This window comes from Lynx rufus, unplaced genomic scaffold, assembly GCF_022079265.1.
Source record: "Lynx rufus isolate CCGP_SWC_20201006 ecotype Redwood Valley unplaced genomic scaffold, mLynRuf1.p SCAF_11, whole genome shotgun sequence".
In the NCBI taxonomy this organism is placed as follows: domain Eukaryota; kingdom Metazoa; phylum Chordata; class Mammalia; order Carnivora; family Felidae; genus Lynx; species Lynx rufus.
This window is the reverse complement of record NW_025814825.1, coordinates 3,173,432-3,200,717: the sequence shown is the minus strand read 5'-3', so window position 1 is coordinate 3,200,717 and position 27,286 is coordinate 3,173,432. Positions and strand designations below refer to the sequence as shown.

General features: G+C 37.8%; 1 protein-coding gene across 2 annotated transcripts in view; it reads left to right on the top strand.

The window, feature by feature from the left end:
- Positions 1–27,286, top strand: part of ANK3 (ankyrin 3) — a 322,298-nt gene that overhangs the window by 262,145 nt on the left and 32,867 nt on the right. Inside the window, exons 29-36 of one of the 2 annotated variants that reach the window (XM_047071796.1) lie at positions 15,867–16,078; positions 17,308–17,515; positions 20,441–20,537; positions 21,226–21,454; positions 22,096–22,221; positions 23,156–23,278; positions 23,715–23,741; positions 24,805–24,886. In XM_047071796.1, the coding sequence (XP_046927752.1) occupies positions 15,867–16,078; positions 17,308–17,515; positions 20,441–20,537; positions 21,226–21,454; positions 22,096–22,221; positions 23,156–23,278; positions 23,715–23,741; positions 24,805–24,886 (1,104 nt within the window). The remainder of the gene's footprint in view (positions 1–15,866; positions 16,079–17,307; positions 17,516–20,440; positions 20,538–21,225; positions 21,455–22,095; positions 22,222–23,155; positions 23,279–23,714; positions 23,742–24,804; positions 24,887–27,286) is intronic. The other variant, XM_047071803.1, reaches the window with a different exon arrangement.

Genomic DNA, 27,286 nt, shown 5'->3' with positions numbered 1-27,286 from the left:
GAAATTAGTAATTGTTGAGTTTCTAGCATTTGTGAGAGAGTGATAAATTCCTTTCTGTATGAAAATTAAAAAAAAGTATAGTACTATAAAGTAGGTAGTTTTAACCACACTTTTAAAAAATTTTTCTTTGAACATTTATTTACTGTTTATTATTTTTTTATTTTTGTAATGTGTATTTTTGAGAGAGAGGGAGAGTCAGAGTGTGAGCGGGAGAGGGGCAGAGAGAGAGGGAGACACAAAATCTGAAGTAGGCTCCAGGCTCTGAGCTGTCAGCACAGAGCCCAACACAGGGCTCAAACCCATGAACCCTGAGATCATGATCTGAACTGAAGTCAGACACTTAACCAACTGAGCCACCCATGTACCCCTTTAATCACCCTTTATAGATGAGGGAACAGAAGTTCAGACAAGTCAAGTCAAGTCACTTACCTAATATTACCCAAACTAAGTAGCAGCGCTGGGGTTAGAAATCTGGTTCTATCTTGTTTTCAAAGATTTAACCATATCCCACTTATTTTAGAAATGTGTGCCCTGTGGAGAAGAAAATAAATGTAAACAGGAAAATTCCTACCAACCTCTAGATTTAAGGTTCAGGAGAATAATCATCTTAAATGAGCATATATTAAATGTTTACATATGATACTGATATTTATATCATATATCAGCTATAAATTCAAATAATCTCTGATAGGAACATGCAGTGGTAATTATGATTTCTAATTTTTATTACCTAGTCATTCTCTTCTAAGGAAATTGATAAGGAAACAATTAAAAATTTTAAAAAGAATACATCTTAAGAGAATGAATTGAATTAGCATTTTGAAAATAGTAAAAGAATATAGATGATTCAGGATTCAAAAATGGAGAGAATAAGAAAAATGGGTTATCCAGAGAGGGTGGTTATTTTAAGGAAAATAAAGTATGTAAATATTTTCATGTATCTAGTATTTCTTAAATGCCAATGTAGATTATTAGTTTGTAACGTGTAGCGTCTCCTACACAAGGAGTTTGTTTCTTTTCTTTCTCTCTTTTTCTTTCTTTCTTTCTTTCTTTCTTTCTTTCTTTCTTTCTTTCTTTCTTTCTTTCTTTCTTTCTTTTTAGATACCTACCTTGATACTGTAACCTCTTGAAGGCAGGGTACATGTCTTAATCACCTTTGAACCCCCAGTGTCAGGCACAATGCTGATTTAGGTTTTCCCCCCTTGCTGGTAAGGGGCAGAAGGAGGAACTTCTCAAAATATGTAGCTAGCTGGAGGAAAAGTTCTCATTGGTCTATTTCTTCTACCCCAAATATCATTACTGTTAATCTACAGGAGAAGAAAATTAAAGGGGAGCATTTACTTTGAGGAAATTTCTGAGAAATTAACATTATTCTAGGAAGAATACTGAACATTCTAAAACAGTACTGGCTAGTAGGTGATGATTTATACGATGATGGAAATACTCTATACGTGGGCTGTCCAAGAGTAATCACTAGTCACATGTGACTCCGGAGTACTTGAAATATGACTCGTACAGTTGAGGAAGGTAATATTTAATTTTCTTTAATTAATTTCAGATAGCCACATGTGGCCACTCGCTACCTCATTGGACATTGTAGTTCTAGCAAAAACACTGAATATTCTAATATAGTCTCCTTCATTTTTGAGTATAGATTATAATATGTCCATCCTACCAGGCACAGGTAGAATTTTTGAAAAAAAAAATTAGTAGATTCTTTTTTGTTAAGTTTATTTATTTATTTTGAGAGAGAGAAAGAGACAGCAGGGGAGGCGCAGAGAGAGAGGATCCCAAGGAGGCCCTGACACAGGGCTCGAAATCATGAACTGTGAGGTCATGACTTGAGCTGAACCCAAGAGTCAGACACTTAACTGACTGAGCCACCAGTTTTTGGGGCACCCGCAATTTTTTTTCAATTTTTAAGGTTTATTTATGGAATGGATTTCCATGGTTTCATGCTGATTATCTTCATTTTGTTTTTATTAAACCAGTTTTAAATTGGAATTAGTCATATCTTTGCTTAGAAATTATGCCCCTCGAGCTTCCATACTCAGGACATATGTCAAGAAATGATGATATTAGCCCTCTGTCCTGGATTCTGTGTGTTATCTTGGAAATAGTAGATAGAGTTTCTTTGTTACATTTTTAATTTTTTTTTCAACGTTTATTTATTTTTGGGACAGAGAGAGACAGAGCATGAACGGGGGAGGGGCAGAGAGAGAGGGAGACACAGAATCGGAAGCAGGCTCCAGGCTCTGAGCCATCAGCCCAGAGCCCGACGCGGGGCTCGAACTCACAGACCGCGAGATCGTGACCTGGCTGAAGTCGGACGCTCAACCGACTGCGCCACCCAGGCGCCCCGTGTTACATTTTTAAAGACCAGTTAAACTTTGGTTCTATTTTAGGCAATTAAAAGAAAACGTAAATACTTCTAGGCTTAAAGACTCTAGCACTGGAGGTACTTCAGCAAAAATAAGGACTAAATTCTCCAGGCACAGTGGTTTTCTTCATGAATTAAGTTTTAAAGTAACAATAATGAAGGAAGTACTATACATATTTTATAGCTGAAACTCAATCAGATTTCATACCAAGCTTAAGCCCCACTTATCACCACTCTTCTCTAGTACCCAAAGACATTTCATTCATACTGGAACATCCCCCTTCTAAAAACAGACAAAAATCAAAATCATCCTATCTCTTAAAAAAAAAATCCAACACTTCTATTTCCCTAAGGTCCAGCTATTCAAAGTTCTCATAGAAAAGAAGCATGAGCGCAGAAGTTTTCATGTTGTGTTCTACCTTCTTCCCTCTGCCCCACCCCCTCTTTGTTTATTCCTGGATAGTTGTTAATGAGCATCATAACAATAGTACAGAAAATAAACCAGTGACTAGATCACTCAAGACTTCCTTAAAGAAAAAGAAAAAAGCATCCTGTTGTTTTAACTTATTAATTTCCCCAATTTATAACAATAAGCCTTATCTGTCATCCATGGCAAGTGACTCTTGATATTACATGTTTTATTATAAATGTCTCCTTTTTTACCCTCTTTTCCATAAATAAATTCTGCTCTGTAACTAATCTATATGCTATTTTTATAACCAGTCCTGTTGCACCTTATTCTCTGAAAAATCTTAAAACCCAAATGTTAAAAATCATCTTAGGCAATATTTTGATAACTGACTTTTACTATATCATGCAATTGTAAAGATTAGATATGGTTCTGTAATATTTCAAAACTTGCAAAGCCTTTCCAAGTGCACAAATGGAGTAGTTAGAATAGCTCCAAAGAAAGACAAGTGTAAGGAGGAGGATAATTTTCCTAGTGTAATATGGTGGTTAGGATCAGGATCTGTGGACGTCACATAGACCACAATTCCCATGCTGACTTCCTAGCTGTGTTATCCTAACCAAGCACTCAGTCTTTCTAAAATTTCATTTAAATCTGTAAAGTGAGGATACCTCATAGAGAGCTAAGGGGGAACTGACTAGCTAATATATGTAAAGTTCTTAATCCAAGGTCTGATGCATAAGAACCACTCAATCAATGTTAGTATTTGTCACGGCTGCCGTGTACAGTTGTGCAGGAGAGCAAGTAGGAACTGAAATCTTGCCTCTTCCCCTTGCCAAGACATCTGCTCCGACACTGGCCTGCAGGACAAAGAGGCAATCTTAACTAATGTTCCCAAGCCATTTACCTGCAGGGTGGTGTCTGTCCTAAGTGGCACCCTTTTCCAAATTGCACGTGGCTAGTTGAAGCCCTGGTCAGGGTTGATGAAGGTGACATTCTCTCCATCACCACTACACAGTCAGGCAATGGTAGGAAAATAGATCTAGATCTAGACTTCTAAAGTCCAGGCTTCTGACCCCAAATTTGGTTGTTTTTCTATAATATCCCTTTGCCTTTCTGTATTCTCAAATGAAGGATGCCTATGAAAGTGTTTTGCGTGAAACAAAAATGTTACTTAAATGTTAGCTGCTATTTAAATCTTGCATTACTCATCAAGGTACCATCTTAGTTCTTATATGACTCAAAAGGATATGGTGTAGATTCAAGAAAAACTGTCATTGCAAAATGTGGTAGAATTAAGATTTATTTCTGCCACTAGGAGCCTGGAGACACAAGCATCAATGGTTATGCTAATGAAGCAGGTGTGTTAGCAGAGCCCTACTGAAGTAAGAGGCTAGAATGACAGAGGACAGTTGGTCTGGGTGTGAAGAACCTGCTGTTACCAATAAGATATCATGTGGCAGAAGCGACTTTCCTCTTTGGAGGCGGACCCAGATCTTGTCCTAGCACTTTTTCTCTCTGCTGAGAAAAAGATACTGGAAAACACAAAATAAATTCATTCTGCTCCCCACCAAAAACATCATCTTTACAGTGAACCAAGTTGAATCTACTTTGTAAGTTTGTTTAAAATCTTTAGTTAAACTCACAAAGTTCAATTAAACATGTTTAAAATTCTGCCTCTAAAGTCAGACCCCAAAGGGTGTTTTGCAGTTTATGGTTTTGCTGGACCTGAGAGGATTCACTAGTAGAAGAATCCTTCCTCCTTGGAGGTCTTAAAATTGAAGAGCTGGAGAAATGCTCTAGTGTGGCACTGACACTAGGGTTGCCACTAGTTACACGTGGCTACAGGACACTTGAAATGGGGCCAGTGCACATTGAGATGTACTGTGAATGTAAACTACACCAGATGTGCAGAGCAACCCCCCAATCGATATCTCATTAATAATTTTTACATTAGCTACATGTTGGAATGGTAATGTTTTGGATATACTGGGCTGAATAAAAGATATTATTAAAATTGGGGCACCTGGGTGGCTTAGTTGCTTAAGTGTCTGACTTTTGTTCTCAGCCTACGTCTTGATCTCAGGGTCGTGAGTTCAAGCCCCATGTTGGGCTTCTGTGTTGGGTGTGGAGCCTACTTTAAAAAAAAGACACCATTAAAATTAATTTTACCTGTTCCTTTTTAATTTTCCAGGGTGGCTATAAAGAAATTTAAAGTTCCAAATGTGGTTTGCATTATATTTCTTTTAGATGGTGCTTCTCTGGACAATGTATAGATTTGGAGAGACACATTTATTAGGTTTTAAAATCAAAATCATTGCTACCTAAGCATCACAAGAATGCTTTGAACATATAGGAATTATGCTATTATTTTAAAATCCCAACCACTGTGTTGGACCAAAGTGTTGCTGAAGCTCTCCAAACAATGCCATCATGCCAGGAAAATGTTTCCTTCCTGTTGTCATTGTTTTCCCATGAGACCAAGTGAAAGTTTAAAATAATGCATTTTAGATAAAATAATTACGCTTTTTTTCTGTAAGTTGAAGCAGGAAAGAGAAATTGATAACTATAATGTCAAGTAACAGAAAACTAATTTTCCATAATTTTGTTATCTAACTATACGAACAATAATTACAGAGGCAGATGTTTCAGTTAAAAATTGCTACTTTGGTTCATTTCAAATGAACTCGTTTTTAATTCATCAGGCATGAGACAAAGCATAATCTTAAAGCATCAAGTTAGATTGTAGAAGCGTCCAGTGCTGAGAAGTGGAACACGTAGCTTTATGTTGTACACAGCACCATCTGCTGGACAAATCTGTTAACAATTTTGAAAAATTCTGGAGGAAAAAGTAAAAACAACTTAACCAAATGAAGATTATGTTAGGGTGTCAAAAAACAAAAAGCACACCAAATACTATCAGTTAAACCCTTCAGCCTGTTGCCATAAAACTCATTTTAAATCAGTTGCTTGATACCTACCATAGTGCAAAGGAAGGGAAATAGAACAGCTACCCCAAACCAACTAGCTGGGAAATGAGAATGGGGCCAAGCCGAATAAACATTAACCACACCGAGCCTTATATGTGCCTGTGTAAATGGATTTGCCAGCATTTACATCTTTTTATAAAACATTAGTAGGTCAAAATAATGATGTCAGACACCCTGACCCACTTGTCAGACAGAATGGGGCTCTTGGCCCTCTGAGGACAGGGAAGCAAGGCTGAGAGATTGGGTGCAAGCTTTTATGACCTTTAGTGCAGATGAGAGTGGAGGTCAGGGTGCCAGACACAGCAGGTCTAGGGCCCTTGGAGTTCGTTGTACTTCTGTATCTGCTGCACATGCTGGGTTACTGATTTATGGTGTTCAGCTTTAAAGAATTATATATGATCCTGATTTTGAACATGGGATTATATTATTTGTTTTTTGCCTTCATATCGTAGTAATGGTTTAAACAAAGGGTTGAAGAAAGTGCCATAATGGAGCTAATTGCCTGAAAACCATACCTTTTTATTGACATAAGTGGAAAACTAAGCAAATGTGGAAGAACATTTTCCTAGAAAAAATACATAGAGAGGCCAATGCATAGAATATAAAGTTTCTGCAATCCTGGAGGAAACCCTTATAATGATTATTCCAGCATGAGCAAACACTCCCTAACTTCTCTTCCAGAAAGCCTTCCCTAAACCCCAGACTAAGTTAGATCCACCTGGTAAATATGTCCACAACATCTGGCCTGTCTTCTTCCATAACAAGCAACCTTGAACTTTGCTATCTTCCATGATGTACGGTAAAGTCCCTGTGGACAGGGACTTGGCTTGACTTGTTGACAGCCATATTCCCAGTGCATGTAGCAGCTCTTGGCACAGTATTGTCACCACACCATAACTTGTTGAATGAATGGAAAAATAAATGCTTTGTATCCAAGCCTATGTCCCCACTCTTGATGATACATTTCCTTAATAATTCAGTGACCTATACCCAAGAGAGAAAGCAACTTTCTAAAGGAAGGGGTGCCACAACCAAATGAGGAGAGGTGGTCTGCATGGGAGGGAAAGGACACAAAATGATTAGAAATTAGTTTTCAAAAAATAATTTTAAAATATAATTGTCAGAAATTGCATGGATTGCTAAAACCGGAGGGGAAAACAAATAGATAATTCATTGTTTCTAGACAATCATCATTAGCTCTCAATGCATTGTACAAATCTGAATAACAAAGAAGATCCTTACCTTGCACAAAGATGTAAAATAATGCTGATCGAGACAGATATAAAGTGCATACTGGAACTGAGTAAGAATAGGAGTTAAATTTCTAAAATTGTACCTGTACATGGGACCTCTCTGTAATCTTTGCAATTTCCCATGAATTTATAATTATTTCAAAATAAAAGTTGGACAAAATTGGAGAGGTTTCTATTATGTTTACATTGAGGAAGAAGGATCAAGTTGTATCATTTGGGGTTTTTTTTCCCTGCAACTTCTTGGACAGACTTATTACAAAAGTTGCATATTCAGATGAAGCTGAATTTGAATTCCGAGGAGATGAACGTCTATGATTTCCTGAAAGATTTGACTGAATATATTACAAGTGCCCTGGTATTCCACATATTCTATAGCCAGAGTTGAATGTTACAGACTTGTCTTTTATTTCCTTCATTTCTCCCAATTTATTTATAAATTCTTATATTTAATACTTTGTAATTAGTGAAACCTTATTTTGAAAACTGGAATGAAATTAAAATGACAGCAATTAAGATTCATACACCGTAGAGGTATAGACATAATGTGTTGTTGTTGTTGTTGTTGTTGTTTAATCCAACCTTAGATCTGCCACAGATTGGTTTTCTGTTTCTCCTCTATTCCAAAGCTGTATGACCTTGGAAAGAATAAGTAGCTTGAATTATTACATGAACAAAACTATGCTGGTGGCTTTATATCATTTATTTGTCATATCTACCCCAGAGGACGCTTTTCTTATCCTGATCTTATAGACAGGGAACATTAAGGCTCAGAGTTCAGGAACTTATCCAAAGTCCAAGCTCGCTGGTTGGAGAGTTAGATTTGAGCCCAAGGCAGCTGTCTCCAGTGACTTCCCAGAGAACCATCCTGGCTAGCTTGCCCTTTTGAAATCTAACATTGTAGGCCTCAGTTTTCCCCCACACCTCATATCACATTCTCCTTTCTTAGAGGATCATGCTGAGCAGAATATTCACCTGACTAAAAATTAAACTCTAGGTACAGAAATCATCCTTTGTGAAAACTTGAGGTTGTATTCCTTCTATAGACTATTCATAGTCAAACCTGACCCCACACTCAAAAACAGCTTTCAGAAAACAAATTTGGTGTAGGAAAAAGAATCATGGTCCCATCTGACCAACTTATCTAGATATTTAATCATGTGCATGTAAGAGTGAGGCAAAACTAATCAAGGATGATCATTTGAAAGCTTTAAGATTAACCCATTTAGTGGGAACATGATTTCACTCCTGTTATTTATGCTTCATTGTATGATAATCTCCGTAACCATTTATATTCACAAAGCATTTTTTGATTCTTCTTGCTCTGTTGCAAAATCTCAGTTACAGAGAAAGCTGTCCCACCTTTTACAAATAAAGAAACTGAGTTACAAGGTGCTTGAGAAATTTATCAGTAATCAGTGAAGTAAGAAAACTGTAGAACATTAGTTTCCATTTATTGCACAGCAGAAAGTGCCACTGTAATCAGAGCTTTCTGCTCATAGAGCAAGCCAACAAGAAGGGACATCACCTTCTGGACCAGGGTATCTGCATATCTGTCCATTACTCATCCATTTATCAGCTACCACCCCTGTGCCAGGTAATCTGCAAATACATTGTGTTAAATCATGGTTGAAGTCCATGTCTGTGTGACTTCATCCCTTCTCCCTGACCCTGTTCCTAGACCTAGGTTCTAAGCTCTAAAGCAGACAGGTCATTTTGGACAGGTCACTTATTCTCTTTGAACTTCACACACCCTCTTTACCAAATGCTTTGTGGGACAAATAGTAACTGACTTGCCAGAAAGTAGACATTCAGTGAGTGTAAATTGTAACATTCCTCCTGACCAAGGCTACCTGTTTCAGAACTCATCTCTTTCTTTTCCCTTAATCGTGTGTGTCTGTGTGTGTGTGTGTGTGTGTGTGTGTGTGTGTGTGAGAGAGAGAGAGAGAGAGAAAACTTTACTAGTAACAGATTAAACAGAGAAAGAGAGGGGGTTTTAGGGTCTTTTCATAGTCTATCAATCACCCTGAAGGGTAAGAAGCTCTTTATTTTTATGTCATTTTCTCCTTTAATTCTATAGGTATGGAGTGGTTTAGTAAATTTTTTTTAAGCCATTTAAAAGTAATGGATAGGCGCACCTGGGTGACTCAGTGGGTTAAGCGTCTGACTCTGATTTCAGCTCAGGTCATGATCTCACAGTTTGTGGGTTCAAGTCCCACATTGGGCTCTGCGCTGACGACTCAAAGCCTGCTTGGGATTCTCTCTCTCTGCTCCTCCCCCATTCTCTCTCTCTCTTTCTCTCTCTCTCTCTCTCAAATAAATAAACTTAAAAAAAAACAGTAATGGATATTATTGCCTCATAAGCTCCTCTTCTCATATTGAACCATCCTTGCAATGTTTTTCATAAGATCCTATTGTCATGTTTTTCACAATTTGGGTTCTGAGTCTTTAGGGACAGACATAGGGTGAAGTCTAAGACTTTGCTTCCCAGACATGTCAAGTCATAAAGTCACCTGAATTGACTGTGAAAAACAGCTTTTCAGGTTCCACTCCTGGCCTACCAAGTCAGAACCTCCAGGAGAGAAACCTAGGAAACTGTGCTTTTAATAGATAGCTCTGGTGATCTTGCCAGATCTTGCAAGATCTTATGATCTTGCCAGGTTGGAGCACACACAAGCTGGGTTTTCTGTGGGTATGACTAGGACACAGGCATCATGTCTGTAGGTTATTTTCTTGGTTTTATCTATGGAAAGGATAGGAGCATAGCAAAGATTCTTGGTTCTATATTCCTGCTTCTCTAACCTAATAATAGACCATTTTAAAATCTGAATACAGGGGTGTCTGGGTGGTTCAATCAGTTGAGCATCCAACTTGTGATTTCAGCTCAGGTCATGATCCCAGGGTTGTGGGATCAACCCCTGTGTTGGGCCCCACACTGAGCATGGCACATGGCACTTTCTTAAGATTCTCTTTCCTTCTCCCCTGCCCCCCTGCTCGCATTCTTTCTCTCTCTGTCTCTAAAGAAAAAGAAATCTGAGTACAAGTATATTCAGTCCTGGAAAGAATATTGACATTATTCATATATACATAATTAGACTTTATTGCTATTTGCCTGGAAATGTGACTTTTCTGGCATACTTTTTTAGTTTGCAACACAGAACTTTTCAGAAGAGTTTGATATTCTCGTAAGTTTTCAATGCCCTTTGGATAAACGTCCATTAAGTAAACAGTAATTTCTCTTATAAACACATGGACATAATAAAATTTACTGTGGATTAAAGAGTAGGAAGACAAGATCCACTTTTCCTCATACAATTTTTTAAAGAATTATTAAAAGAACAAACAATAATCAGTCTACTAAACTATATATATTTTAAAGCAAGATTTTTTGTTTAATTTTGAAAAAGAGAGAGAGTGTGTGTTTGTGTGTTCAAGTGGGGGAGGGTCAGAGAGAGAGGGAGAGAGAGAATCCCAAGCAGGCTCCATGCTGTCAGTGCAGAGCCTGATGCAGGGCTCGATCCCACAAACCATGAGATCATGACCTGAGCAGAAATTAAAAGAGTTGGATGCTCAACTGACTGAGCCACCCAGACACCCCTTAAAGCAAGACTTACAGAATTATGCAGTTATGAGGTATGAAAAGTGTGAGTCTCTATTAATTTCCAGTGATGTCTTTGTTCAGCGGATACTAGTTGAATACCTGCCATGGGCCAAGCCTCAGTATCAAACCTCATTTAATTTAACGTAATTTTACTGTGGTTACTTCACATTTTATGAAAAGAAAATCTAGTTTTAATATACATTAACAGTTTATCAAAACTATAAATAGAATAAAAAGCCTCGTGATCAGGTGCTTATGATGGACAATATGGCCACAAGTCAGGGCTTCCCAGCTGCTGTGTGTCGACAACTTCCTTCCTCTTTCAGGCGTCTCGAGTCAGCTAAGATCATTTCATTACTGTGTTTCAGTCTCCTTTTTTTAAAGCAAGAAATAGAGAAAATGTGTTTGAGTTGAATCCACATTAAAATTTTAATAATCTGTTATATTATTGATTATATCATTTTATTATTTAATACTAGTATTAGTATTATTACCATGTAATAATACACAAGCATACACTCATTATTATATATATTATAATTTTCCTTTTCTCTTTCCCTGTCCCCTAAATTTTATGTACATTATATGAATTTATACATCAACATGTAAAGATGTGATTAGTCGATTGTTATCACATTTTTTGGTGACTTTTCCATTTAATATGGCTTGGAGATATACATATTAAAACATATACTTCTAGCCCATTCTTTTTAATACTGCACTGTATTCCATAGTATGAATCTATCATAATTTATTTAACCTTTGTCCTATATGATGACCAATAAGATCTTGTGATCGATTTTCAGGCCATATGAATTACATAGTAACATTACTGTTTTTCACTTCCTCCTCTTGTCTCTTCATGTTTACCCACTGTGCACATCATTTATTGTCTAACTTATGCAGCTATCCCAACATGCCTAGCCTTCAACTGTAGCTCTTAGAGATTATGCTTCTTTTTATAAACCAGTATTTAAATATTTTTTGTAGTCTTCACCTTTGTATTGACTTTTATTCTCAGAAAAAAAAGTTCAAAAGGAACGATATCTTTTCTCCATTTCATCATGCAGAGGCCTGGGAATCTAAGTAATTTAGGAGGGCAGTATGTGTATATGATCCTGTTTAAGGAATGGTGCATGGGGATTCTGATGTCCAAAATGTGCACAGTAGTTGTTTCTTTGGTGTGAGGCTTATATATTTTTTAATATTTATTTATTTTTGAGAGAGAGAGAGAGAGAGAGAGAGAGTGGGGGGGGGACAGAGAACCCAGCCTCTGTGCTGATGACGGAGAACCCAATGCAGGGCTCAAACTCACAAACCACAAGATCATGACCTGAGCCAAAGTCGGAAGCTCAGCTGACTGAGCCACGTAAGCACCCCAAGGCTTATCTTTAAAATACCTGTTAAAGGGGAGCCTGGGTGGCTCAGTCAGTTAAGCTTCCGACTTCAGCTCAGGTCATGATCTCATGGTCCGTGAGTTCGAGCCCCACGTCAGGCTCTGTGCTGACAGCTCAGAGCCTGGAGCCTGTTTCAGATTCTGTGTCTCCCTCTCTCTCTGACCCTTCCCCATTCATGCTCTGTCTCTGTCTCTGTCTCAAAAATAAATAAAACGTTAAAAAAATTTTTTTAAATACAACAGTGGAGGTCAATAATTATGCAAGTTTTAATGATGATGGAAAAATTGGGTCAATTTCAGAGTGGGTACAACACAGAGTGTTCCTGAACCACTGGCAAATCCTAAAAGATGTTATAAGTCGAGTGTGGAGTAAGAACCTGAGCTTTTCCATTTACCGCTCATCGGCTGCATCTGAGATGGACACACTCACTTTATATTTGGGGTGGCTTTCGTTCTTTATCAAAGGCAATATGGCAGAGTGTGGCCTGGCTGCCTCTGCTACATAAAGCGGCCATTCTTCCCAGTCCATTGCTATTGTAGTTTCCAGGGGTGATACAGCTGTCTCTCCCTTAACTCCTCACAAATGTGCGTGCACATACCTGCAACACACACACACACACACACACACACACACACATACACATACACACACAGCTAAGAATGCATGTTTCCCCGAGTCCCCCAAAAGGTGCCTCACTGCCTCTGGTATGTCCAGCTTGAACTTGAGTAAACTTCATGCTCACAGGATACACAGGTTGTTAATGTGGAGTCAGGAAATCTTTCTTGTTTGAAGGATGTAATTTCACGGTGGGGTCTTCTTATATTGCTCGCACTGTGTGGAGTCCCAGGCTATTTCTGAAGAACATAATCACAAATTTGAGACCAAGGTGAACAATGTCTGCTTAGCTGCAGCTGATCGGATGCACAGCAACTGAAACTAATCATCAGAATTTCTCAGTTGCCACATGAATTATGAACTCTGGGAATTCAGACTTTCAAAAAGAAGCCAAATCATGGGAAGGGAAATATATCCTCTCTGGATGGAAAACTTATCCATCCAGTTTTGTCAATTGCTGAATAGCTGAACGCCCCCCCTCTCACCCCACCCAAGAATATTTTCCTGAGCGAGCTCTTTGGTTCCTTCCTGTTTTTCTATATTAACCTTTTTAAAAAAAAATTATTTGCCTTTGTTTTCTTTTATTTTCTTTCACTAAAAACTCAACATTTAGATTTGGATGAAGCAGAGGAGAAGCAGATGGTTAGGAAACCACACGGACCAAATTCTAGTTCCATTTGTGATCTGAGTGGGACCCTATCTGTCTCCTATTTGACAATTTGGTGTTCCCACCTCACAGTTTGGTGGGTGGGTAATCTGTAAAATGAGAAGATGTCACCGATCCAATTACCTAACCATTCATCTTCCCTTTCTATAAATTTCTATTCAGAATAAGCTGTGATCTCAGCCCTGTGTATCTGATGAAGGAGGCAGACATGTTCATAGTTAAACAATGGTATGACCTGTTCTGTATGTGTCAGAGGTATGAACAGAGGCTTGTGTGAGTAACAACAAAGACAAAACCAACACCTCTCCCTGAAGTTTGGGACTTTCCCCTTTATTTTGTAACAAGACCATCCCAGCTATGTGAACCCAAAGGTACTCCCCCACCCCCTTCTTAGCTCCTCACCTTCAATCCCATCTCCCAGGCCTCAGAAGTGACCAGTACTAATACTAGAATGTTTCTTCTACAGATTTCTCTTATAAAAGTATACAGATGTGCAGATTAGAGTTTTCCCTAAAAAGGAGCAGACTTTGCATTTTTTTTTTTTTTTTTTTTTTTTTGTGCATCTTGCTTCTGTGCTCACTTTCTGTGCTTTATACTAGTCAGTCATTACCTGCCTGGCACCCTCGCATCTCACCCCTACTGCCACCTTCTCAGAGAGGTGTTTGCTGTTGGGGATCATCGTATTGAAATAGCCTCTCCTGCCCAACCCCCACTCCCTGCAAGGTGTGGCGGGAGAGCGAGGTCTCCATATAACTGTTTTATTATAATACATCTAGATAAGTTTTACATTTTTGTGAGAGAAATTCTCCCTCACAAATCTACTTTTCCAAAATACTCTTGGCTAGTCTCAAATATTTATTTTGTATCATGTTTAAATAAGTATTTCCATGTAAATTATCAAGTTTGAACGTTTTAATATGCATTTTTCTGACCAGTTTTCAGCTTCTGTGACTTGCCTACTTATAATATTTTGCTGTTTTCAATTGTCTTGTCTGTCATCTTCTTCTCAACTTGTAGCTGCCATTGATACTGAGCATATCAATCCATTATTTGCCATGTGTGACTATTACCTTTTGTCTTTTAAGCTTACTATTTTTGCCATAGAAAACTTTGCATTTTTATAGCCAAAACTGTCTTTTAGGCTTCTGGGTTTCCAGTTTTAAATATAAAAATTTCTCCTAACTAAGGCTGAGACATATTCTCTTGATTGTTTTATGGTAATATTTTAATTTTTTTAAGTAGTTAAGTCTCTCATCCAGCTGGAATTTATATTTATATGTGATAAAATATAGTGAATTATCTCTGTTCTGCCAAATAGATTTTCAATTATGTCAGTACCATCTTAAATCAGCCATCTTTCCCCCACTGATTTGAAGTTTAAATATATGACTTTGATTTAAATATATTCATTTAAATATATAATATATAATACATAAAAGTTGATATATATGCATTTATATATATACCACATATGTGTGTATACATATATAAATTTAGATCTATTTCTTGCTCTGTGTTTTTATCCCGCTCACCTATTTATCTAATCTTATATATATTCTTATATGTCTCTCCATATAAATTTTATTTTGATACTTCTAGATAACTATTAAAATCTTATAAAGTAAATTCTTCCTCACAAGCCTATTTTTCCAAAATACTCTTGACTAGTCTCGAATATTTATTTCATATGATTTAAAAAAGCATTTATTTAAATTAAACCTGCCAACATTATGCATCAGATCCGGCTTTTCAAAGAAGACCCATCTGGCTGCCCTGTAGGGAACGAATTGTAGTAAGGAGGGGCGGGTGACAGGGAGATGGCTAGGAGGTGGCTCGGACAGGGGTGGCAGGGCAAAGCCATTTCCACAACCAGACCAGCTGGACTTCGACCTTTCGATGTGATGTACAAAGAAAAGTGAGTCACACTATTGGACAGCAGGGCTAGACAAATGTAAATCCTTTTCCAGAGTGAGGACAGACAGGAAGGAGTCAGTTTGGCAGTGCACAGGAGGAAAGAAGATATGTCCATTGTGGATAGGCGGATTGATGCATGAGGGTTATCTGTGGGCAGACAGAAATTGGTGTTGATGACGTTAATCATTTGGGTAATTTAAACATCTTTTAAAAGAGGCTTTCAAATAAAGTGCTAGAGCCTTTTAGACATACTTTAGACTTTATTCGCTTTCTTATGAGGCCCAACTTTCTTCTGATTCATTCCTACTTTGGCAGCTGAGGGCAGATTATTGTAAATAATCACAGAATGAGGTGTCTCTTCTTACAGAGTAGAGCTCTGTTCAGATGAGGTAAATGCCAGTTTTTGAATATATGTGTTCCTCTTTCATAGAAATATTTTCCTATAAATATTATATATGAATAGCTTGATACTGGCTTTACAAAGCTTCATATTGTTAAGGTCACTATCACTTCCTCTCAATCATAGAAACTGTTTAGACCACTGGATATAAGTAGTATTATCTCTTGAAATTACACTTCAGTTTATCTCCAGATATTGTGTAGATTGACTTCTCACAGCTTTTTCATTCACTTGTCCTTGCAGAACTTGACAGCCCAGAGGAGCTAGGGAAAAAGCGTATCTGCAGGATCATCACAAAGGACTTCCCCCAGTATTTCGCTGTGGTTTCACGGATTAAGCAGGAAAGCAACCAGATTGGCCCTGAAGGCGGGATTCTGAGCAGCACCACTGTGCCCCTTGTCCAGGCTTCATTCCCAGAGGGTGCTTTAACCAAAAGAATCCGCGTGGGCCTCCAGGTAATGTTCACAAAGACTTGTTTCCTTGGCACATGTAGAGACCGTGTGACCATGCTCTGCTCAGAAGACCGTTGTGGTAACTCACCCCAGCGATATTGCTAATCAAAGCAGTGGGCCGGTTTGGGAAGCAGTAACCTAGTTCATGAAGTATAAAGTGAGCTTAGTGGCTTATTAAATAAGGTATGTATTTTAGGGTTTTCTTTTGAAAGTATACCTTGGTTTCTGATGAAAGATTGTTTTGTTAACCATAGGTTACTGGTCTCAGTATGTGCGACAAGAGCACCAAAAGAGCAAATATACCATTAAAGAAATAAACTGTATTTGATTTGGTTTATAATATGCCATAGCGTGAAAATCAGTACTAAGGAAACTTGCAAGCTTTCACATTTTGATTTAAGTAGATCATAAACACTGGGTTTTATCCAGACCAGTTAGAACTTGTTTTGGTTTGGAAGGCTAACTGAAAATCTTGGCAAGGATGGTCTTTCTTATATTTACTTGTTTCAGCTAGACCTATTGAAAAAGGAAAATAGTAAGGAAGGTAACTTAATTTGTGTTAATTAATATAGTCTTTAATAGTTTAACTTAAAGTTCCTGTTCTTTTTGTGAGGTTTTTTAGAGTCCAGTACTCTAAACTCTGAGAAGGCCGTCAGTAACTTGTGACTGAGGACACCACCTTATATTTCAGTGACATCAGGTTCCCTTCAGCTATCTCTTGTATTGAGTATTTTACCAAATAGCAAAGAAGCCATAAGGAAGACATTAGGTTTGGTAGTCTAGAATTGAAATCTTAAGTGCCCTTTGTTACTTAACTCTGAAAAACCTCAATTTTTGCCTGGGCACACATTGCCCATGTAATGTTTTACTGGATGTCCTGCATAGGTTTAACATACACTAGACTTAATATTTGCTGACCTTTACTTTTAGTTAGACTAAAAGGCTTCTATGCTGTGAGACTTGATTCACTCTCTGTCACTCAAGCTCCTGTTGCCTGTTTTCTGCTGGGGAAATACACACACTGACCAGTTCCTGCTACACTGTTAAGTTGTTTTGGTTCTTTTTTGTGCCCTCCTGAAATAGTAAGGATTAAGAAGAAAGACCTGTTGTTTTTTTTTTTTTTTTTTTTTTTTGGTTGTCTGTTTTGAGCTTTTTCCTCCTTGCTTAAAAAGTCAATTTTCCAATGACAGAAAAATGTTAACTTCCATTTAAGGTCCTTTCTCTGTCTCTAGGCCCAGCCTGTTCCAGATGAAATTGTGAAAAAGATTCTTGGAAACAAAGCAACGTTTAGCCCAATCGTCACCGTGGAACCAAGAAGAAGGAAATTCCATAAACCTATCACAATGACCATCCCGGTGCCCCCGCCCTCAGGAGAAGGCGTGTCCAACGGGTACAAGGGAGATACCACGCCCAATCTGCGCCTGCTCTGTAGCATTACAGGTTTGGTTAACTTGCTGCTGTACTTCCCTGGATGCTACCTAACATTTGCAGTCATTCTGTACAAAGATATAAAGCCTTTGAAACATCCATGCCAACTTTATAAGCATAGGGAAAAAAGAAAAGAATAAAACATTTTCCTTGTCTGTCACCTCATCTCTGTACCTTTTATCCCTGTACCTTTCTTTAAAGATGCAGAGATCATGACTCATTTAAAATTCAGTGATATTCTTTTCCCTGCCATTAAGTGTAGTATTAATAATTGCACTCTTTTAAGGTTATTGAGGTAGTATTGAATCTCCTAGAGCAGCTGGATAATCTCTCAAGGACCTAGACAGAGGCAGTGGACCTAGCAAAACCCTTTAGACTACAGGAGATTGGGTGGACTTTGGACAAAACAAAGCTGCCACAGAGAACCAGGAGTAGGGAAAAGCAAGAGCAAAGTCATGATTCTCACCACACAAAGTCACGAGTATAATCCAATAGACTAAAGCTATAAGGTCAGGAGAACACATGTTGTGATAATCACCTGGACTCCAAAGTTAGTTCATCATTTGATCATCCTAATAAGATTTTTAACAGAAAGTCCTAGATTAAGATAGGTTGTTTTTTTTGTTTCTATGAGTAGTTTCTATGACTAGCTGATTCCTCTCCTTACACTGGAAAATTAAATGATTTAGGCAGTACAAAATGAGCTGCTTCTTTTTTTTTTTAATATGAAATTTATTAGCAACTTGGTTTCCATGCAACACCTAGTGCTCATCCCAACAGGTGCCCTCCTCAGTGCCTATCACCCACTTTCCCCTCCCTCCTACCCCCCATCAACCCTCAGTTTATTCTCAGGGTTTTTTTTTCAATATATGAAATTTATTGTCAAATTGGTTTCCATACAACACCCAGTGCTCATCCCAAAAGGTGCCCTCCTCAATACCCATCACCCACCCACCCCTCCCTCCCACCCCCCATCAACCCTCAGTTTGTTCTCAGTTTTTAAGAGTCTCTTATGCTTTGCCTCCTTCCCTCTCTGTAACTTTTTTTTCCCCCTTCCCCTCCCCCATGGTCTTCTGTTAAGTTTCTCAGGATCCACATAAGAGTGAAAACATTTGGTATCTGTTTTTCTCTGTATGACTTCTTTCACTTAGCATAACACTCTCCAGTTCCATCTACATTGCTACAAAAGGCCATATTTCATTCTTTCTCATTGCCAAGTAGTATTCCATTGTATATATAAACCTCATCTTCTTTATCCATTCGTCAGTTGATGGACATTTAGGCTCTTTCCATAATTTGGCAATTGTTGAAAGTGCTGCTATAAACATTGGGGTACAAGTGCCCCTATGCATCAGCATTCCTGTATCCATTGGGTAAAGCCCTAGCAGTGCTATTGCTGGGTCATTGGGTAGATCTATTTTTAATTTTTTGAGGAACCTCCACACTGTTTTCAGAGTGGCTGCGCCAGTTTGCATTCCCACCAACAGTGCAAGAGGGTTCCCGTTTCTCCACATCCTCTCCAGCGTCTATAGTCTCCTGATGTGTTCATTTTAGCCACTCTGACTGGCATGAAGTGATGTCTCAGTGTGGTTTTGATTTGTATTTCCATGATGAGGAGTGACGTTGAGCATCTTTTCATGTGCCTGTTCAGACCATCTGGATGTCTTCTTTAGAGAAGTGTCTATTCATGTCTTCTGCCCATTTCTTCATTGGATTATTTGTTTTTGGAGTGTGGAGTTTGGTGACTTCTTTATAGATTTTGGATAGCCCTTTGCCCAATATGTCATTTGCAAATATCTTTCCCATTCCGTCGGTTGCCTTTTAGTTTTGTTGATTGTTTCCTTTGCAGTGCAGAAGGTTTTTATCTTGATGAGGTCCCAATAGTTCATTTTTGCTTTTAATTCCCTTGCCTTTGGAGATGCGTCAAATAAGAAATTGCTGTGGCTGAGGTCAGAGAGGTTTTTTTCCTGCTTTCTCCTCTAGGGTTTTGATGGTTTCCTGTCTCACATTCAGGTCCTTTATCCATTTTGAGTTTTTTTTTGTGAATGGTGTAAGAAAGTGGTCTAGTTTCAACCTTCTGCATATTGCTGTCCAGTTCTCCCACCACCATTTGTTAAAGAGACTGTCTTTTTTCCATTGGATATTCTTTCCTGCTTTGTCAAAGATTAGTTGGCCATACATTTGTGTGTCCAATTCTGGAGTCTCTATTCTATTCCATTGGTCTATGTGTCTGTTTTTGTGCCAATACCATGCTGTCTTGATGATTACAGCTTTGTAGTAGAGGCTACAGTTTGGGATTGTGATGCCTCCAGCTTTGGTTTTCTTCTTCAATATTACTTTGGCTATTCAGGGTCTTTCATGGTTCCATACAAATTTTAGGATTGCTTGTTCTAGCTTCGAGAAGAATGCTGGTGCAATTTTGATTGGGATTGCATTGAATGTGTAGATTGCTTTGAGTTGTATTGACATTTTAACAATATTTATTCTTCCAATCCATGAACACAGAAAGATTTTCCATTTCTTTATATCTTCTTCAATTTCCTTTGTAACAAAATAAGCTGCTTCTTAGCTTTCTTGATAGTTCTTGTATTTTTTAATAAATTTAAAAATAAGATAATTATATTGTCTATCTGAACAACTAATCTTTGCACTTATAAATTGCACTTACAAAATGTGCTTTATAGCCTGTGGCTGCCCCAGGTTTAAAATATTCTTTAGTTGCCAAACAGAAAAATGATCTTTAAAAAATGTAATATCTTACAAGAAGATCACTATAAGGTAGCACTAGTGCTAGAAGGAGAATAGAGGAAAACTACCTTTAGGGCATGCCATTAATTGAAAGTTGCTGAAGTTTTGCAAGTTCTGGCTGTGCAGGAAGAACAGGATGGTGAAGAAGATATTATAAGGGGCATCTCCCATCTGCTCTTGTTCTCTCAGGAGGCACCTCGCCTGCTCAGTGGGAAGACATCACAGGAACTACACCTCTGACATTTATAAAGGATTGTGTCTCTTTTACAACCAATGTTTCAGCCAGGTATGGAAATAAAGGATTCCCAAAAGCACTAAGGAATTAATTTTATTAACTTTTGGAAAGTAAAAGTTTTTGTGCTCAATACCACCAGTATGATTAATTTTAAAAATTTTGATGGTGGACTTGGGCCTAACTCAGAAATGTAAAATTCACTACTGTATGTCATTTTATCCAGTTCTTACAAGCAGCTCTACAGTGCTAGACTTGCTTCTGCTAGTTCTCAGCAATTTGTAAAAACCTATTTCTGTTGATCGTTGTGGAAACCTGGCCCCTTTGCTAAAGGAAGACAGCAACTTGTTTTTAATTTTTATAGCCTCAAAGAAAAAAGATAGGATTTCCATGTCTTTCCCATTTTCTTCCATAAAATCCTTATTCCTTCTAATGTAAAGTAAGAGATTAAACTCTTAAGCAGGAGTAGAAGGGAAGGCTCATCATGGGTAATTATATGAGGGGGATAAGAATCTTATGGGAAGGACAAGAGAGAAAAAAAATCCTTAGCATTTCCTCAGCAAAGGAACAAACATATAATAAATGTAGACCTTCTGTAAGCAGAGTAAGCATCATTGCTGTTTGTTTAAATGAACAAGTTAATGTTTTGGTATCATTCCCTTACATGCTTTGACCTTTTAATGATGATTATTTTTAAGATTTCGCTAAAATCGTCTCATTTTCACACTTCTGTGTTTCTCAGATTTTGGCTTGCAGACTGCCATCAAGTTTTAGAAACTGTGGGGTTAGCCTCACAGCTGTACAGAGAACTAATATGTGTTCCATATATGGCCAAGTTTGTTGTTTTTGCCAAAATGAATGATCCTGTAGAATCCTCCCTGCGCTGTTTCTGCATGACAGATGACAAAGTGGACAAAACTTTAGAGCAGCAAGAGAATTTTGAAGAAGTTGCAAGAAGCAAAGATATTGAGGTACCTTGTTCATAACAAGTTTGTTTTATTACATTCCCCGGATATGGGGTTGTCTTTTGAGGTTACAATAGCACTTATTAGAAATATCAAGCTCATGATTGATTTCAATTTTTGGTTAAAAAATTTGATATAGACTTATCCTCTAATGTTTTATGTGTCTTTGTATGAGGCTATCTTGGTTTAAATGTAGTAGTAATGAATCTACATCATGGTCAGTGCTTCCCTGTGGTAACTTGAATTGTTTTATTTTTATGGTCACTGTCTTTAGCACATTACTATGATTTTCCATTTGCAAACTCAGTAAAAGTATTGGAGTAAAAAAAAAAACAACCAACTTTCAAAGTCTGTATGAATATGCGATTGATGGCAGCACTTTCTCAAACATGTCTAAGGTTGCTAGAATAGAATTGAATATATAATTCTGTCTTATACATGTGCATGATTTGGTTTCCAATCACAATTGTTGAATTGTGAGCCTGACGAGTTATTTTTGTGGCAAGTAACACCATAGAAGTAATTTCCTAATAAGGAGACAAATGTGACATAGAAATATGTCAGTCTTTTAATATTATGTGACTTAAAATTTCAAAATTCTTCTAATTTAATTAACATTAAATTATGTGTTTCTTTTACTCCAAAAGGTTCTGGAAGGAAAACCTATTTATGTTGATTGTTATGGAAATCTGGCCCCACTTACTAAAGGGGGACAGCAGCTGGTTTTTAACTTTTATGCGTTCAAAGAAAATAGACTGCCGTTTTCCATCAAGGTAAATCATCAATAGACTCTGAATTAAAAAAAAAAAAAAAAAAAAGGTGGGGAGCGCCTGGGTGGCTCAGCCAGTTAATCTTCTGACTCGATTTCAGGTTAGGTCGTGATCTCACAATTTGTGAGCTTGAGCCCCACATCAGGCTCTGTTCTGGCAGTGCAGAGCCTGCTTAGGATTCTCTCTCTCCCTCTCTCTCTCAATAAATAAATAAATATTTTTTAGAAAGAGCTCTTAGAGAATAAAAAGAAAAAAAAGTTTAATGATTTATCCAGTTTGAAATAACCCACCAAACTTGAATTCAGAGGAACAAGGTCAGATTTTGCCCAAGTTCTCCCCCAGGGCACTTTTGAGCCAGGAAAGCTTTATAATTAGCGAAAAATAGCCTTTACCTTTTAAACAGCTAAATGATTGTTTCTGTTTAAGCAAATATTTGTCAGACCAAACAATCTAGAATAATAAAATGCATCAGATCTCATTCATGCTTATTAATCAAATAATGGCTGAAATCCAAACCCCATAATTAAGTTCCATCTTAATGGAGCCCAAGGACAGTCTGGAGAAACTTCCTCCTCCGAGAACAGAAGGACATGGGACAGTTATTTGCTGTTATTATTGCTGCTAAAACGGAGGCCTTGGGAAAGAGAAATTATTAGATGGGAAGAAAATGTATATCACCCAGACTATACAGCGTATTACCAGGGTAAAACAAGAAGACACAGCCATCCCGGATCTAATCTAGGAACCTGGCATTCTAAATCCCGTCGAGTTTACATGTGACCACGGTGGTTGTTCCGTGACTATTACCATCATCTTTTCCCTTTACTTTTCTTGCCTCTAGAAGGGCTCTGTAAAATAAACATGTTTAATCCTTGTATAGACAGGAATCCTCAGAAAAGTCCCTCTCTATAACTGTCAACCACCTAAATTCTTCTAGATTAGAGACACCAGCCAAGAGCCCTGTGGTCGTCTGTCTTTTCTGAAAGAACCAAAGACAACAAAAGGACTGCCTCAAACAGCTGTTTGCAACTTAAATATCACTCTGCCAGCACATAAAAAGGTATCTTTTGATACTGGTTCATTGTGACTCTCTTCCCCTGGTCGTGAAGAAGTGGGCCCTTGGTATGCAATTAAGGAATGCTTTGTAACATGATTCAAGTTCCTGAAACTCCAGTTGTATTAGTCTCTTTGTGTAAATTGAGTCTTGTTACCGTGGTGTCAAGTTGTTATGGTTTGTATGATGGAGTCCTCTGTATGGTGCTTCTGCTTCTGCTGGTAGCTCAGAGATTTTTATGCTTTCAAATGATGTCACACATTAATTTGCCATGGATGTACAGTTCTTGATATTTTGTGTTGGCTTCTTTTGATTTGCTTTGCTCTCTTGATTCAGCTTGCATTTTGTGCTTTCTACTCAGTCCTTTTCATATCCTGATATTCTTTTCCCTGCTGTCCATTATAATATTCCTTGTCTCTGCAATGCCTCTTGGAACCAAAAGGAGACAGAGTCAGATCAAGATGATGAGGTAATATGAACACTTCTGCTTTTACTCTATCAGAGATAGAATAGAAATTGAAACTGTATACAAGAAGTTACAGCGGGCTGAAGTGGGGAAACGGATTATATGTTGGCAGATCTTAGCGTAAGTGAGGTAAAGGGTGTACGGTTTTCTTAAAGAATGGTTTACTCTTCCTCCACATGTACATGAGAACACTCCAGGGCATTCAGGAATGTGATCCCGCTAGTGTTTGAAAAAGAGAAACTAAAATTCTTTAAACATTTTTAAATGTAGTAGCTTGGCATGTATAAATATACATTTTTCCATATCTCCACCTAGTATCCACTCTGTGTAACAGTCAAATCAAGATTATGAGTAACATATGAAGTTTTATTGTATAAGTCAAGTTGTTCTGTGTAATACCAACTATGTGTTCCATGGCTACTGATAAATATTTGTCATTTAAAGAAAATTATCTTGGCCATTTTTAAGGGTATTGTAGAGTAGTTCCATTTGGTTTTGAATGAATTTTTCCTTATGAGGCATCTCCTAATATTTTTCCAAGTTATATGATAATTGGATTTTTAAAACTCATACCCCAGTAATAATAAATAGAATCTTATTTCTAATAAAGCCAATTAACCCTTTTTTAACCTCATCTACACTTTATGCCTTTGAACATATAGAAACAGCAGCAGTAATCCGAATGAGACGCCGTGTGCCCTTTTCCCTTGAATGTACTCACGTAGAGGGTGTGTACATCGTGATATATGTGTTTTAAATATGAAGGATTTGGGAAAATTTACTGCTCAGCATCAGAAGTCTCTGTAACGCTCGTCTTGTATTTGTAGTTCCCTGTAGTCTGCTGTGTTGGTGCTCTTATATTTGCTAAATGATGGGAATTTGGTTGAGACAGTGGCTGGGGTTGTAGAGTCACAACAGGGAATTACCATTTTCATGAGGAGAATCCATACAAAGAAAAATAGAGATAAACCAGTCGTCAACATGCCATCCTTCAAAATGTTTCAAAACCATACAGAGGTCACAAGGAATTTGGACACAGTCTCTCTCTCTTTTTTTTCTTTTTTAGGCCGAGAAAGCAGATAGACGACAGAGCTTTGCATCTTTAGCGTTACGTAAGCGCTACAGCTACTTGACTGAGCCTGGAATGAGTGAGTTTTCTAACACATTTACTAATCTATGTGGATGTCTATAAGAAGAGACATTTTTTCTGTACAAATTGAATTTGGGGGTCATTTGGAAGCCCAATGGCAAAAGAAAAATTGCCTGCAAGGAAACTTTATCATGAAATGTAACTGATACTTTGTACATAGTTGAAGATGTGAAGCACAAACACCCTTAGATCATAACCTCAAAACAGTTTTTTTTTAAAAAGCCCCTACCTATTTTAAAATTTAGAAACATCTACTCATTACTTGTCTTTAAAAACCTTGATTTCACTGTGATTGTTAACTGTCCTAGGAGATAATGCACCAATGCTGCTTTAAATCTAAGCTCAAAAGAGAAAATATTTTTATATACGCAGGTTGGTAGAAAAGTGATAATGTAACTTTGATTTTCATCTCATTTTTCATAATATAGGTAGGTCATTATACCTCAGTCCTGATTCTCCTTCTTCCCAGTTTGCAAGAAGTGTATCTTCCTACGTTCTTGAGGCACTTGCTTATTGAATTCGTATCTCCTCCTTCCTCTCTCCCTCTCCGCCACCACCCCCACGCCCCACCCATCTTTATTAAGTAACATTTCCAAGGCTAGTCTTCACTAGACTGGTTAAGCCCTTTTCTTCTTTCAGTGATTGTTTTGGTTCATTGTTAACTGGCTTGCAAGTATCAGGATATAAATCCATTCAGTCATATTCATTCATTCCATCTCCCTCCCCACTTCATCTTCCCCTATCCCCTCAGCCCTCCAGAGAATCCCTCCATCAACAGGAGCTAAGAGTGCTGAGAGTAGCACTGTGTTTGATCCATCAGAAAAGGAGTTTTACACAAATAATTGTTAGTGAATAATTTCTGGCTGTTTCCCATTACTCACAGTTAACTTGAGTTCAGGGAGGATTGGAAATTACAAATAAGAGCCACATCTTTGGTTTTTCCCACCTTTCCTGAGTTCTTGTTTCTGTGGCCCAACATAGCATATTCAATGTGCAGCAGGAAGACTCTAGTACTTAGCTTAAAAGGTCTTAGCATAATCTTATGGAATCTAGCTCCTTGACTACTGGTGGAACTTTTATATCCAGACACAAAACGGGGAGCATAAGAGAAATGGAGTTCTACCACACTCATAAATGTTTTTCCAGATCTCAGTTTTTGTCTCTAGCATAAATATCTAAATCCTTCCGAAACCATAAGGGATGAAACTAACTCCTCTTATTCTACAAAGCAAGGACAATATATGTGTATAAGTAGATGGTTTTTCAATAAGACTAAATATTCTTTGAGAACTTTTCTTTGGAATACTATTTTGCCTCAAATCTAAGGCTCTCAGAGGGTAGCTGGTTGGGACTCCCAGGCAAAATACTTAAGATTTGGACAGGCTCCATGACCAGCTTCTATAGGTCCAAGGTACCTCTGGGCAGGTGAACTCCCATATGATTCTGGTCCCTAAAGTATTTGGGGGACTATATGAGTTTGAGGTAAGGTCTGTGCTAAGTCAACTAAATTTTTTTCATTTATGCAAGTGTTGCTATTTTTTAGTTAGCTTCGGTTATGGTATAACATTGATAGAAGGAAGAAGGTACTTTTCTCTGTTTTATGAAAGGGAGCATAATAGTGGTAAACAGCGAAATGGAAAGGACTAAGAACTAAAAACTAAGGAAATGTCATGGCCTCTGAATTGGTGTTAGAACTGCAAGTGATGCAGCTTTTCTCTCAGTACCCTGTCCCTTCCACCCCCACCCCAACCTCCCAAACAAGAAAGAATCTGGTGTAATTCAGTGCCTGACATCCAGAACCTCCCAGAAATTTTCTTTGTTATAAAGTGCATCACAAAATATGTGTCATTTAAGCATAAAATGTGTAACCAATCAGTAAATTGGCTACTTCATGCGAAGTTAAAACCATACATGTGGTTCAGAAGACTACATTGCTTGACGGAGCCAGCCTTCAGTGGTGAAGGAGAGATGCTTTGCCAGTTTCTGGTAGTTATAAAAATAAATTCTCTTGAGACATTGGGCTGAGCCCAAGTCACTAAAGTGAAGGAATCCCCAAATCTTCCATTTGCAGTATGGTGTGTCCAAAATATATTAAGCAATATAATATTGAGAATTATGACTAGGAGGGGTAATGAACGGGTGAGTTTTTCCTCAGTTCTTCCACGTTTCTTTATTATAATATGTAAGCTTAGAAGAGGACATGTTCTGAATATTTGAATTTAAATGTACACTAGGAATGAAAATCTTCACCCTTGTGGGAGTAGCTGCTAATCCAAGGACTGGATTGTAGCAATGGCCCGGGCACAGCATGAAGAGGAGCATAAAAGATGAAGCAGATTGTCATTTCCTCTTCGCGTTTCACTATTATTCTGAACCAGTGCTTTCTGGGAGCGAAACT